Genomic DNA, 13,719 nt, shown 5'->3' on the forward strand with positions numbered 1-13,719 from the left:
ATATTTTACTATAAACATCATTTTAATATTATTTACATTAAATTAAGCAAAATATTTCCCACAATAATATATAAATATTATATATGAAGTTTCGAAAAAATACGATAACGAATTTATATTTATAATTATACTTATTTAGTTAGCATATATAATTATAATACGCAGTTTTACGATATATGCATATAACACTATATGTGTATGCTTGCATAATTTTGCATATATAATATAGTGATGGGCTTAGCTAAATTCAATAATTTATTTAAATAATTGTGGTAAATATGAAAACATAAAAAACTTACAAAACAGTATAATCTTTATTTTGTTTATCTAAAAATATAAAAGAAAAAAAGACGAAAAATAAAGCCAAAATAAATGGTGATTTAAAAAAAAAAAAAAAAAAAAAGTTCCACAAAAGCTAAAATTATTGATGAAAATATAAAGCATTAATTAAATGCATTAACATAAATGTTAGTAATAATAAAAAAATAAATAAGTATTTTCACAAATGGTAAATTTTAATATATATATATATATATATATATATATATATATAAAGCTAAATAAATATATTATATATATATTTTTTTTTATATGTGCTAACATGTAAATACACACAATATGTACAGCCATATGCAAAAAAAAATATGTATATGATATTTTATTTTTATTTTTTGTTGTATTAAAGCTAGCTTTGTACAATTTAATTAAAAATCTAAATTTTTTGTTTTGTAATTTTTAATTTGTTTTTATAAAAATGAAGAAAAATTTAATAAGTGAAGTACTAGAATATCAACAAGATAATCGAGGTTATGTGCTAGATCCACTAAAAGACAAAACCTTTAAAATTATATTAAGCAAAAATGAAAACAAAATATGCTTTGATTGTGGTAATAAAAACCCTAAATGGCTATCTTTAACGTTTGGTATATTTATATGCCTGAATTGTTCAGGTAAACACAGGCAGTTGGGAACCCACATTTCATTTGTTCGTTCTGCGGGAATGGACAAATTTACAGCAAAACAATTGGTTAGAGTGTGCCTAGGAGGAAATTTAAAAGCAAGTGAATATTTAAAAAAAAATAAAGATGGGCAAATGATTGATTATTCATCACCTAATTCACTAAAATATAAAATGTATTTAGATAATTTATTGGAGGAAGCATTATCAAACTATAACAGCGGTAAAAATATGAATAGTATGGAGTTACATAGTAGCAGCAAAAGTGTCAATACTACTAATCAACCAAATAATATAAATCATGTAACTACCCAACCGATAATTGATCTGATTAGTGATGATATAAACACAGGAGAAGTTATAAAAAATAAAGTCGGAAATAGCTCAAATGAACAATTTGGTAATGCGTTTTCTAATGTTAATGATCTTAACAAATTTAATAGAAGTAGTATTCCACCACCAAATAATTTCTTTGAGGAAAAAATGATATACAACAACTCTAATAAAAATTTTAAAGCGAAAAAAATTGATATTGATTTTGATGACACAATATTTGAACATAATGAGATGAATAATAATAGTAATAGAAATATGCAACAAATGAAAGTACCAATTAGTGATAAAAATATGAACAACTTTGATAATTCTTTTAAAATTTATGGTAATAATAATATGAAAGCAAATTATTTTGAAACTGGTTTCAACGATAGTTATAATACAATGGATGTGAACAAAAATGTTAATTCATATAATAAAACGGGTTATCAAAATAAAAGTAATAATAAAAATTTGAACGTGACAAGCGATTCCAAGTTAAATAAATTTAAAGATTGCAAAAGTATTCGATCAGATCAATATTTTTATGACGAAAACCAGAGGAATGCTGATCCTTTTGTTCGAAATGTATATATAGAAAATAGCATTTCATCTGATCAATATTTTAATAGGGATACCAGTAATAGAAAAAAATCGTGGAATTTCGATGAACAAACAATTCAAAATCTTCAAGATTTAAAAGTAACAGCTAAAGAAGGCTTATCAACTATTGTTGCAGCAGGTAGTGAAGTATTTTTGAAAGCTAAAGAATGGTTCAATAATTAATCGATTACTCAGCTACAATGATTTGTGTATACATCCATGTATTTTACCAAAAGCTATATGTATATATTTACGAACTTATTATTTATTCATTTTGTTTAAATTAATTTTTAACAATATACGCAGTAGTGTATGTATAATAATGCACATAAGTATGTGAAGATCCATGTTTAACGATTACGTCAATTTATTACATTTTATGTCATGCCAATTTATTAGTTATTATTTTATTTATTATTCATTTTGTTTTTTTTTTGTATGTGTGTGTATGCCATATTATACTATATATTATATGCTTAGTTTTTTTTTTAATTTAATTTTTACAATTATTTACTTTTTCATAATAAAAACAAGCATACGTTTGAAAATGCCTTTTGAAATGTTTATAATTTTTTTCCAAGGATACGCATTTTATACATACTATGTGGATATACAAATAGTATGGATATATAAACATATGTGAAGTATTTAAAGTTATTTGAAAAAAATAAAACAAAAATAAAAATTTACAAATTAACAAATAAGTTAATATGTATATTCCTGTTGATGTTTTAAAAGGTACACTCCTTTTTTCTTACCATGTAAGTCAAAAGTCATTTCGGTTATCATGAATTTTGGTTGTTTTTTCCATGGTTTGTATGGTTAGGCATATTGTTGTGTTATTTTATTTTGTTATTTTTTATATAGTTCCTACAGTTCTCCACATTCCACAATATTTATGGGAATCTTGGGTTTATAAATATATGGAGTGACTGAAACATTTTCTATTTTTTTTAGTAATAATAAAGAATCATTATCTATAATTCTTCCAAATACAACATTTTTCCCATCTAGCCATTCGCATTTTTTTGTGGTAATAAAAAACTGACAACCATTTGTATTAGGGCCACTGTTAGCCATACTTAATAATCCTTCCTTATCATGTTTTATATCAAAATTTTCATCATCAAATTTTTCCCCATATATACTTAAACTTCCACTCCCATTGTGATTAATAAAATCACCACCTTGTATCATAAATTCTTTTATGACTCTATGAAAAATTGTGTTTTTATATCCGACTGGGAGATTATTTACTTTATATTCTCCTGTGCAAAATTGCCTAAAGTTTTCACTTGTTTTTGGTACAATATTTTGAAATAATTCAAATTTAAATTTCCCTAAAAAATTATTTCCCAAATTTATGTCCATAAATACAACAGGATTTGACGAATTAGTTAATAAATTGGATAAGTAATATGGTATAATTGTATTTTCATCATTGTCATCCAATATTAAATTTTCAGCCTTTTTGTTTTCGCTATCTTTACTATTGCTTTTCATTTTAATTACTTTTTTTTTTTTTTTTATTAATTAATTATGATAAGAGTCATTTATTTTATATATTAAATCCGCATTCGCCATAAAAAATAATAGTTATCATATTTTCTAAGAAAATCCTTGCATTTTTGAGGTTATATGACAAAATATATCCTTGGTAAAAATCATAAAATGCTTTACATATCCCTTTTTTAATATTTGATCATATAAAAAATTATTTCGATTATTTATTTTGTTTTTATTTTTTTATTAATATTTTTTAATATTATATATTTTTTTTTTCGCCGCACTATTCACTGCGTGTATTTTACAATTTATTCGTTCTATAAATTTCCTAGGAATGCCCTAAAAATAATTTATTTTATTTTAAATATGTTTTTTACTTATTTTATTACTTAAAATTTTTTTATGTTATTATAAATACATATTTATATTTTAGACGTCCAAAAATGGGATTTATATGAATTTAGTAAAAAGACTTGTGGAAATACTATATTTTTACCTTTTTGTAAATTAACAATTTGTGGATTTTTTTTTAATGTGCATAATTGGCATGCAAATTAAAAGTTCCTGACAAAATATCATCAATTTTGTTTATATCGATAGGAAATGTATATATTTATATATATACATAATGCTAAACTTGTTTGATGTTTATACATTTTTTTTATTTTGTTTATTCCTTATGTCTTTTATTGTCTCATAAATTCTTATTATACATACATATGCATGTATATATTTTTTTTTGTTTTTAAGTTGGTTTATTCTTAATTTCTAAGAGTCTTAAAATGACTTTTTTATTAAAACCACGATCATAATTAATATAAATTTAAAAGGTGCATTTTTAAAAATATGCAAAAAAATCGACGTAATTAATTCGATATTATTATTATTATTACTACCTTTGTTTTACCATTATTATTATTATTATCATTATTTTTTTTAGTGTATTTAATTAATACAAGACCTTGTTCATTCGTGTACATGGTGAAACATGTACATTGTTAACAATAATAAGCATACATTATTATTTGTTTACAGCATTTGTTGGAAAGTTTTATATTTGGTATTCATAGTACTTCATTTCCATCCTTTGTCCTTAATTTATTCGGATTTACTTCTCGCTGTTTATTACTTATAAATGACGAACCAGAGAAATGATTAAACATAACACAAATTATTATGAAAGGAAAGAAGTAATTAAAAGGAATATAGATGAAGCTCGATTAAAGCTATTTAACAGTATACCTAAACTTTCGTTATTTCATTTAAATAATATAGAATATAAAAATGGAGAAATAAAAGAATGTAAACAAGTTGAAGGTGTAAAAAAAAAAAAAAAACTTTTAGATAAAACTAAATTAAATAAAAAAAAAAATAATGTACAAAAAGACGAAAAGGATATAAAATATTTCATTACAAATAATAAAAAATGTACAGTTTTAAATAAAACAATAAATCGTTATAATCCTGATAATACACAAAATAAAGTAAAAAAAAAAACTCCATTAACTTGTATGGATATAAATAATTCTGAAAATTGGAATAATAATAATAATAGTTGGGTAGGAGAAGAAAATTGTTTAAGTCGTAATTATAAAATGGATATAGATAATTCTCCAATCGAAAAAAAAACAAATTTATTTGATGAAATTTGTTTTGTGAAAAAAAAAGTTAAGATAAACAAAATCAAAAAGAATGAACCAATGGGTGTCTATAAAAAGGAGTATACAATTCATCAAAAATACAATAAAGAAATTAGTAGAAAAAATAAAGATGTTATTAAAAATATATACAGTAATAATAAATATTCAGATTTATCAAAATTAAGGAAAAATGTTTTAGACAAATTAAATAATACTGATAAAAAAAACGATCAGTTATTCACACTTTCTTTAAATGTAAAGAATAATAAAAAAAATAAATTGAATTATATTGATATAAAGGAAAAGAATGATAATAATAATAATAAATATCAATCTCATATTAATAAACCAAATGGTACTCGTACAAATAAAGGCGTTGTGAAAATCAACAAAATCAATAAAACTGATAAATTGTATAGTGATAATAGTAATGTAGAAATTAAAAAAAATGCCAAAATTAGTTGCACTTGTAATAGGGAAGGAATCAAAATCCTCAACCAGTTTTGTTCTGAAAAAAATAATAAAAGTAATAAAGAAAATAAGCATTTAGCTAGCTGTGGCATTAAAGGAAAAAAAAAAAATATAATAATAATAAAACAAAATATTGTTGTAAGTGAAAAGGAATATTTAAAGAAGGATAATTTAAAAATTATGCCAAAAGAAGTGAAAAGTATAAAAAAAGAAACAGATAGAATGCTTTCATTACAAAAATTAACACATTGTAGTAAAAATAAAAGTGCGAATATCAATGAAAAAAAAAAAGAAAAAAAAATACGAAATGATGCATTATGTCATTCCATAAAAAACAAAAGAAATGAGCTTGTTACTCAATTGAGAAATAAAACGATGTCAATCAAATATAGTATGGAAGAAAAAGCATATAAACCCATCAGTATTATATCAAATATAACTACCAAATTAAATGATGATATTTGTGATGGGGAAAATATGTCCAATAAAAAGAAAATTCAAAAAACAAGCAAAATTTGTTTAGGATGGAAAAGGGATAATAAAAACATGGACATATTTTCGTATAGCAGTGAAACTGAGCAATTTGAGGAAACGTATAGAAGCAGAAATGAAAAAATAGACAGAATTGTAAAAGATGAGTTTCTAAAAAATGTGGATAATGAATTAAAAGACAACAAAATGAATTCCAAAAATTTTCTTTGGGAAAAAAACAATCTACCAAATAAATATGTAGATAAAAAATATATAAATGAAGAGGAAAGTAATTCTATAAATAGTAATAATATATTGAAAAAAAAAAGATCAAAAAGTTTAAATAGTATAAATGAAATATCCCCTTTCAATTCTATACTAGTTACAAATGATCTTAGAATAAAAATGTGTTACAGCAATAATTATATAGATATAAAAAAAGTAATACATGATGATATTATTAAAAATAAAGATCGAAATAAAAAAATGTCTATATCAATAAATAATTATAATATATTAAATTCGAGTGATGATTTATTTTTAATTTCAATGGATTCTGAAAAAACAAGATCAAGCTATACTTTACCAAAAAAAAAAAATTCACATACAGCCATAAATAATACTAGCAATTTAGCATTTAATCACAATTTTAATAATGAAGAAACAAATTTTGATCTAGAACTTGGAAATGATTTCTCAAATAATTTGTTATTCAAAAGGGATTTGTGTATATGTGATAATAATATTATATGTAAGTATTGTAACTATAAAATTCAAAGCAAATCAGTTTATAATAAACAACCATTTAATAGCATAAAATTAACTAATCCTAATAAAATAGAAGTATGGAATGATGAAATGATGGATTCTATATTTTATCCTGAAAATAAAATAGAAAATGAAAAAATAGAAAAACAGACAAATAAAAGAACAAAATTGGATGGAAAAATATCTACATATCCTTACTCTGATCAAAAAAATGCATTATTTGAGCCTAATAAAAATATACCATCATATTGTAACGCTTTAACTGAATCAAATATATTTATTTTTGATATAATTGATGAAAAATGTTCAAAGAAATTTAATATAGAATCTATAAAATTAATGAAAAGAGAAAATAACCCAAAGTTTGTAGAAGTTGATAATTGCAATAATAATATACATAGTGGTAAAATACAGGATTTAAAAGGAAAAGAAACTAATAATTTAAATGAAAAAAATATGAACTTTTATAAAAATATATTTCCATCGTCTGAACAAAATGATAGTGCAGCTGAGATGAATAATTTTGTTGACAATGATGATAATAAATATAACGAATATGAAAAAAAACATATAAAAATTAAATTTGGAAAAAATGTTACAAAAACCAAAAAGATTACTGATATCGTTACATTGAAAAAATGTAAAGCTAAACATAAAGAGGTTTTAACAAATCTTAATGAACACTCGAAAAATAAAGACAAAAAAAAAATTAAAATCATTTGTACTAACAAAGGTTATGAAAATGATAATAATAATACAAAATTAAAGAAAGATGAAAATAGAAGCCAAGAAATTATTGTTAAATCAAAGAATGGATGGTATGCAAATATAACTAATTTGCCTCATGATACAAGTTCAAGAACAAAGAAAAAAGAAAAAAAACGAACAAAAAAACAAAATAGTAACAACAATAATAATATTAACAAGTATGAAAATAATTTAATTATGTGTCATTTAAAAAAAGAAGGGAAAACAAGAAGAAATGAAAGTAACCCATTAAATATATCAAAAAAAAATAATAAAAATAAATCTATATCTTTGAATGGAAAAAAGAGAGATATGAAAGGTAGTATAGATAAAATAGAATTAAAAGAAAAAAATTTAACAAATAAATTTTCCGAGAAATGTATCGATTCATTAATGGCTTATAGATGTAATTTACTCAAAGAAGCACAAGAAGAGGAAAGTAAAATTGCAACAAAACATATTTGCGAATTTCGTCATAGCAACATAAATTTTAAAGATGATAAAAAAAATCAAATAAATAAAATGTCTATATTAAAACTTTTAATAAGCGATAAAAATAAAAAAGGTTATATACAAATCGAAAAAGAAAACAAAATAATAAAAAAATTAAATACTAATTCGTGTGTTAACAAAAGTAAGCATATTAAAAAGAAAAAAACAAAAAATGGACGAATAAACAAACATAACTATCATTCAATCAGAGCAAACACAATTTTAAAAAGAAAAAGTAAAATTAAATCCTTATTAGTAAATAAAAAAAAAAACGGATCAAATATAAAAAGTATTAGTATGGTAATAAATGGAAAATTTGATAATTTTATGAATGATATTGGATATGTAAGTAATTGTAATAACAATGGAAAATCTCAAACATTTGAAAACGTTGAAAATAGTGAAAAAAATAAAACCAAAACTTCAAAAATAGTGCAACGAACTAATTTATGGGAAGAAATCCATATGCCAATTTGTGGAGAAAATTATATTGAAGTTTTACCAAATAAACAAAAATATTTATTCTTAAGTGGTGAGAAAAAGGAAATAAAATATAGTGTACATACAAAAAAATATATTAAAAAAAAATATGATCAAAAAAAGTATAATCAAAAAAAAAAATGGAACATAAAGATGAAAATATTGTACAAACGTTTCCTCTATCAAACGAAAGACAACACTTTTTTAAAAATATCACAAAAATTAAATTCTCCAGAAATTTTAACAAAAAATAATCTTATTATCTATAATTGTGATGATGAAAAAAAAAAGTACATACAAAATGGAGCAGAAACGAGCACAAAAATTAACAACAAAATATTTGAAGATCAAAATTATGTTAAAGACAATTATGTGCTAGCACCAGATACACAAAAGGACACAAGTATGAACAAAAAAAAAAAAAAAAAAAAAAAAAAATTAACATTGGACTATAGAAATGGCAAAGGGAAAAATGAAAATATTACACATGAAGTTAAAAAGAAAATTAAAGAAAAAAATGATGATAAAAATAAAAAAATAAAGTGTAATAATATAGTAACAAGCCCCAAAAATGAAACAAAATTTACAAAAAATAAAATATCCTTAAACAAATTTAATAAAACTAGCTATAGTAGTGAAAATGTAGTAAATTTAGTAAAACCATATAAACGTGATATTCAAAGTGCAGATATTTATAGTCATAAATATGAATCGGATAATCAAAGTAAATTAATAAAAATAAATGGACAACAAAATGAAACAAATAAAATAAAGAAATCTCAAAATATAATTGAACCAATCGAAATAGGCACAAACAATTTTATTAAAACTGATAAAATAAGTTATAATGAATTGAATAATAATATTATTGATTGTGATGGTAATGATATAAATAAAATAAATCTAAACTTTTGTTTTGCAGATTTCTTATCATCTGGTTTGAAACAAAAACTTAAACACAGTAATAGTAGCACAAATGTTAGTAGTAATAGCGATAATATGAACAAATTAAAATATAAATTTTCCCTGGATTTAGAAAAATATGTGATAAATCATCGTATTAATAAAATTAGCTTAAAAAAAAAATTAAAAAATGTTGAATCAAAGGATTCAAAGTTTGTAGAAAAACAATGCAAGGATAGAGAATCTGAAAATATAAATGAGACAGAATATGTTAAATTCAATGAATGTGAAATAATAAACAGGAATAATAATATTAATTATAATATTGATAAAATAAATTTGGGTAAAAACGAAGAAAAAAAAGAAAATGATAATTCCTTTAAAGTTGTAAAAGCTATGGACAAGGATAAATTATTTTGTTCCAGCCCATTTTATAGAAATAATATTATTAATGATAAAAATGAAATGAAAAATAAAGTGTTTATGAAAACGATAAATATAAAAGAAAAAATTTCAAATAAAATTCAAGAAATAAAAAATAAAAACACTAATATTTTTAGAGCATTATCTATGAATAACGTTTATAAAACAATTTTTTCAAAAGATGCAACTTTTCCCACATTTGAAAATTATAATACTGCAAAAAATAAGCAAAAAACAAATTCTAATTATATAAATATGAATACCCGTAAATGTAATCCTTATGAATTAATTAAAACAAAAAGTCTGGTTTATAGAAAAAATTATAATCATTTTTCAAATCATGAACAGCCCACTACTAAGATAAATGACAAATGTGTTAGTGGGTTTGGATGTTCAGAAGTGAAAAACCCAATGACATTAAAAATATACCCCATTAACATAAATGAAAAAAATGATCAAGAAAAGAATGGAAAAGGTAGGAGTGAAAATCTTCTTAAAATTGAAGATTTCTTAAACAATTTTGACAAAAAAAAAAATTCAAAAAATGGTTATATACCGACTAATGGATATATATATAATGATAATAAAATATTTTTCAAACGATCAAAAAGTGCATTATTATTCAAAAGAAATAATTCAAAAAAATATTATGAAAAAAAAAAAAATATATTGGAAAACTATAATAAAGGAACTCAATATGGAAAAAATTGTATGAACAAACAAATAGACACAAACGTGAAAAAGAATGAAAAAACAATAAAAAAATGTGTCTCTATGGTAAATGAATGTTTTATAAAAAATAATTTCCCAGTAAATAAAAGTTTGATAAATAATTCAACAATATATAAAAATAATTTTTTGTCAACCCCTTGTTTTATGTTTGAAAGTACTTTAAAAAAAAATACATCATTTCCAATAGAAAGGTATTAGACTATAATTTTCCATTTTTATTTATGTTGAAAAAAAAAATGCACACAAAATAAAATGTATATATGTAACACAAATTAATAATTTATAATAGATTATGTATATCTGGAAAATTATCCAGATTTATTTTTTATAAAATAACATTCCAGTTAGAAGAATATAAATATAAATATAAAATATGGATTAATAAAAATTATTTACTATTAAATATAATATTATCGATGTTTTTGATATTTTGTTATTTTTTTTTATAAGTCGTATCTTCTAATTTGTGTTTTTATATTAATTTTTTTTGTATACTGTTTATAGAATAAAAAATTGTCTTATATAGCAACTATATTTGTGCCGTTTTATTTTAATTAAAATTATTTAACCTGGTTATAAAAGTTAGTTTGATATTATGGGGGCAGCATTTTCATATATATTGTTTTTTAATATATTTATATAGTTTTTTTTTTAAACGATTTTTCGAAATTAAACATTATTAAAAAATTATATTAAATATGAGAATATTATTTTTTTCATTAAAAATGTTATTTTATTAAAAAAGCATAATCTCATATTATTTGGCATGGCATATATATCTAAAATATATTTATATAAAAATTGATTAATCAAAAAATAAAGTATTGTAGAATAAATAATTAATGTTTAAAAATACCAATACTCCATTTAATACTATAAAAAAAATACGTATTATAAATAATAATAAAATTTAAAACATCCAATTGTACTTCTATATAAACAATTTAACTTTTTTCTTTCTCCATGTTGTTGTCATAAGAATGGTATAAAAGAAAAAAAAAAAAATTTGAAAAAAATTTGAAATATAGAATGTTATATATTTAGTATATTTCTATTTAATCATAATTAAAATAGTAATATCATTTTCTGAATATTTGAAATGCAGAAATGTCTGAAGCTGCTATTGTATAACAACACAAGCATTTTCGAGTGTGCATATATACATAGAAATTCATATTATCAATTGTTAATTTATTATTTTCTTTTTATTTTTTCATATGCAGGATGAATTGACTAAAAGTCCTCTCAAAAGGAAAAACAATTATTTAAAAAATAAAGAAAGAATAGAAAAATTAAAATTAGAAAGAAATAAAAGAAGGAAAGAAGAGGACAAAAGAAATGAAAATGCAAAGGAAAGAGATGACGAAATAAATAATAAATTTAAAAAATATGGTTTATGTGTTGGGTATATAGGAAGTAGATATCATGGGTGCCAAGGACAAGGAAAAGAATACATGACAATTGAAAATGAAATCGAAAGAATATTAACAAAAATAAATGCAGTGAAAAAAAATTCAAAGGGTTTTAACTATTGTCTATCTAGATCAGCTCGAACAGATTTAGGAGTGCATGCTTTATACAATCTTTTTGTTTATAATATTAACATTGAAATTTGTGAAAACGAGAATAACAATTACAATAATAAATCTGAAAAGGATTTTACAAATAGTGAAATAAACTCACCAAAATTTAATGATGATAAAAAAGAAAATTCAGATACACAAAATATGAATGAAAATACTAATTCAGTAAACACTCCTAATAAAGATAAAAAAAACGATAAATTTGAAGAAAGGAAAAAAAAAGAAAAAAAATTTATAAAATTATTAAATTCAAACTTACCAAGTGATATAAAATGTTTTGATATTTATAAAGTTACAAAAAGTTTTGATGCACGAAAATTTTGCTCCTTTAGATTATATGAGTATCTATTTCCAACATATGTTTTGAGCCCTGTAAAAATTGTTCCAAAATATGAAAAACTTTTTCAAGAATGTATAAAACACATTGATGAGTATGTTGAAAATGATAAGGAAAAAAAAAAAAAAAAAATCGAAAAGGGAAAAAAAAATGAAGAAAAGGAAGAAGGCAAAATTGCCACAAAAAATTCCAATGGAAAAACATGGGAAATAGAAAAGGAAGACATATTTACAATAAAAGAAGAAAAAACAGATTTAACAGATGATGAATTAAATAATTTATTTGAAATTTTTAGTAATTATAGAGGATATCATAATTTTCATTGTTTTACAAAAAATAATATAGATACAACAACATATAGATATATAAAATATTTTGATATAAGTACTGTCAAATTATATGATCATAATTTTATATCTATAAGAATATTAGGTCAATCATTTTTAATGCATCAAATTAGAAAAATGATAACTTTAACTGTTGAAACGTTTCGTAATGCTACTTCAAAAAATTCTATTTATTATTCTTTAAATACAAAAAATTATATTCCTATATTATTATTTCCACCTGATGGGTTAATGCTTGTATGCCCTTACTTTAATTCATATAATGAAAAAGTTTGTAACCCCCCTGATACCCCTCAAATATGTTTTGATGAAAATGAAGATATTTTGAAATTTAAATCAGAACAAATAGGAAAATCTATCATAGAAAAAATAAAGCAAAATGTGTAAGAATATCACTTATATGCATATATTAATTTCACCATATATATCTAATTTCTATAAAACCAATTAAAAATTTTATATAATTTTTTTAACCATATTCCTATATATGCATATGTTCAAGAATATGCTTGCTTTTTTAATATTCATGCTTTTATATTTTTTTTTAATCATTTTCTGTAGGTGGAAAGATTGGATGCTTAAGATTAATAAATATCCTTTTATTTATCATTTTATGAAAAACAAAATTGAAGAAAATAAAATTTGAATTTAATAGTTAGTTTGAAAAAGAGTTAGCGATGTTGGCAGGGTATAAAACCAATTCATCATCACATGCTTTTTTTTCCCCACTTTTTTTTTCCTTTTTTAATTTTACACGTTAACATTATTTTTCTTATCAATGGATAGACTTACACACAAAAAACTACATATTAAACCAACTGTGTATATTATCTTTTATGATTTAAATAAGTCACAAATATGTGAATATAATAAACTTTTTCAGAACGTTAAAATTGGAGAATATTTGTATATGCAAGTTGTAGAGTTACATCGATGAAACAAG

General features: G+C 21.7%; 4 protein-coding genes across 4 annotated transcripts; 3 read left to right on the top strand and 1 right to left on the bottom strand.

Annotated features, from left to right (window-relative positions):
- Window positions 1–754: 754 nt before the first annotated feature.
- On the top strand, window positions 755–2,059 carry PBANKA_1225700 (GTPase-activating protein, putative; the record flags this gene model as incomplete). Its single annotated transcript, XM_034566327.1, has 1 exon — window positions 755–2,059. One exon carries the CDS (start codon window positions 755–757, stop codon window positions 2,057–2,059), a length of 1,305 nt encoding a protein of 434 aa, XP_034422935.1.
- A 687-nt stretch (window positions 2,060–2,746) lies between these two features.
- On the bottom strand, window positions 2,747–3,379 carry PBANKA_1225800 (peptidyl-prolyl cis-trans isomerase, putative; the record flags this gene model as incomplete). Its single annotated transcript, XM_034566328.1, has 1 exon — window positions 2,747–3,379. The coding sequence occupies one exon, from the start codon at window positions 3,377–3,379 to the stop codon at window positions 2,747–2,749; it is 633 nt and encodes a 210-aa protein (XP_034422936.1).
- Window positions 3,380–4,533: 1,154 nt separating this feature from the next.
- On the top strand, window positions 4,534–10,707 carry PBANKA_1225900 (conserved Plasmodium protein, unknown function; the record flags this gene model as incomplete). The annotated part of the gene is made up of 1 exon (XM_034566329.1): window positions 4,534–10,707. One exon carries the CDS (start codon window positions 4,534–4,536, stop codon window positions 10,705–10,707), a length of 6,174 nt encoding a protein of 2,057 aa, XP_034422937.1.
- A 909-nt stretch (window positions 10,708–11,616) lies between these two features.
- On the top strand, window positions 11,617–13,422 carry PBANKA_1226000 (tRNA pseudouridine synthase, putative; the record flags this gene model as incomplete). Its single annotated transcript, XM_034566331.1, has 3 exons — window positions 11,617–11,634; window positions 11,733–13,159; window positions 13,338–13,422. The coding sequence occupies 3 exons, from the start codon at window positions 11,617–11,619 to the stop codon at window positions 13,420–13,422; spliced, it is 1,530 nt and encodes a 509-aa protein (XP_034422938.1).
- Window positions 13,423–13,719: the final 297 nt, after the last annotated feature.

Source organism: Plasmodium berghei, assembly GCF_900002375.2.
Source record: "Plasmodium berghei ANKA genome assembly, chromosome: 12".
Taxonomy (NCBI): Eukaryota; Apicomplexa; class Aconoidasida; order Haemosporida; family Plasmodiidae; genus Plasmodium; species Plasmodium berghei.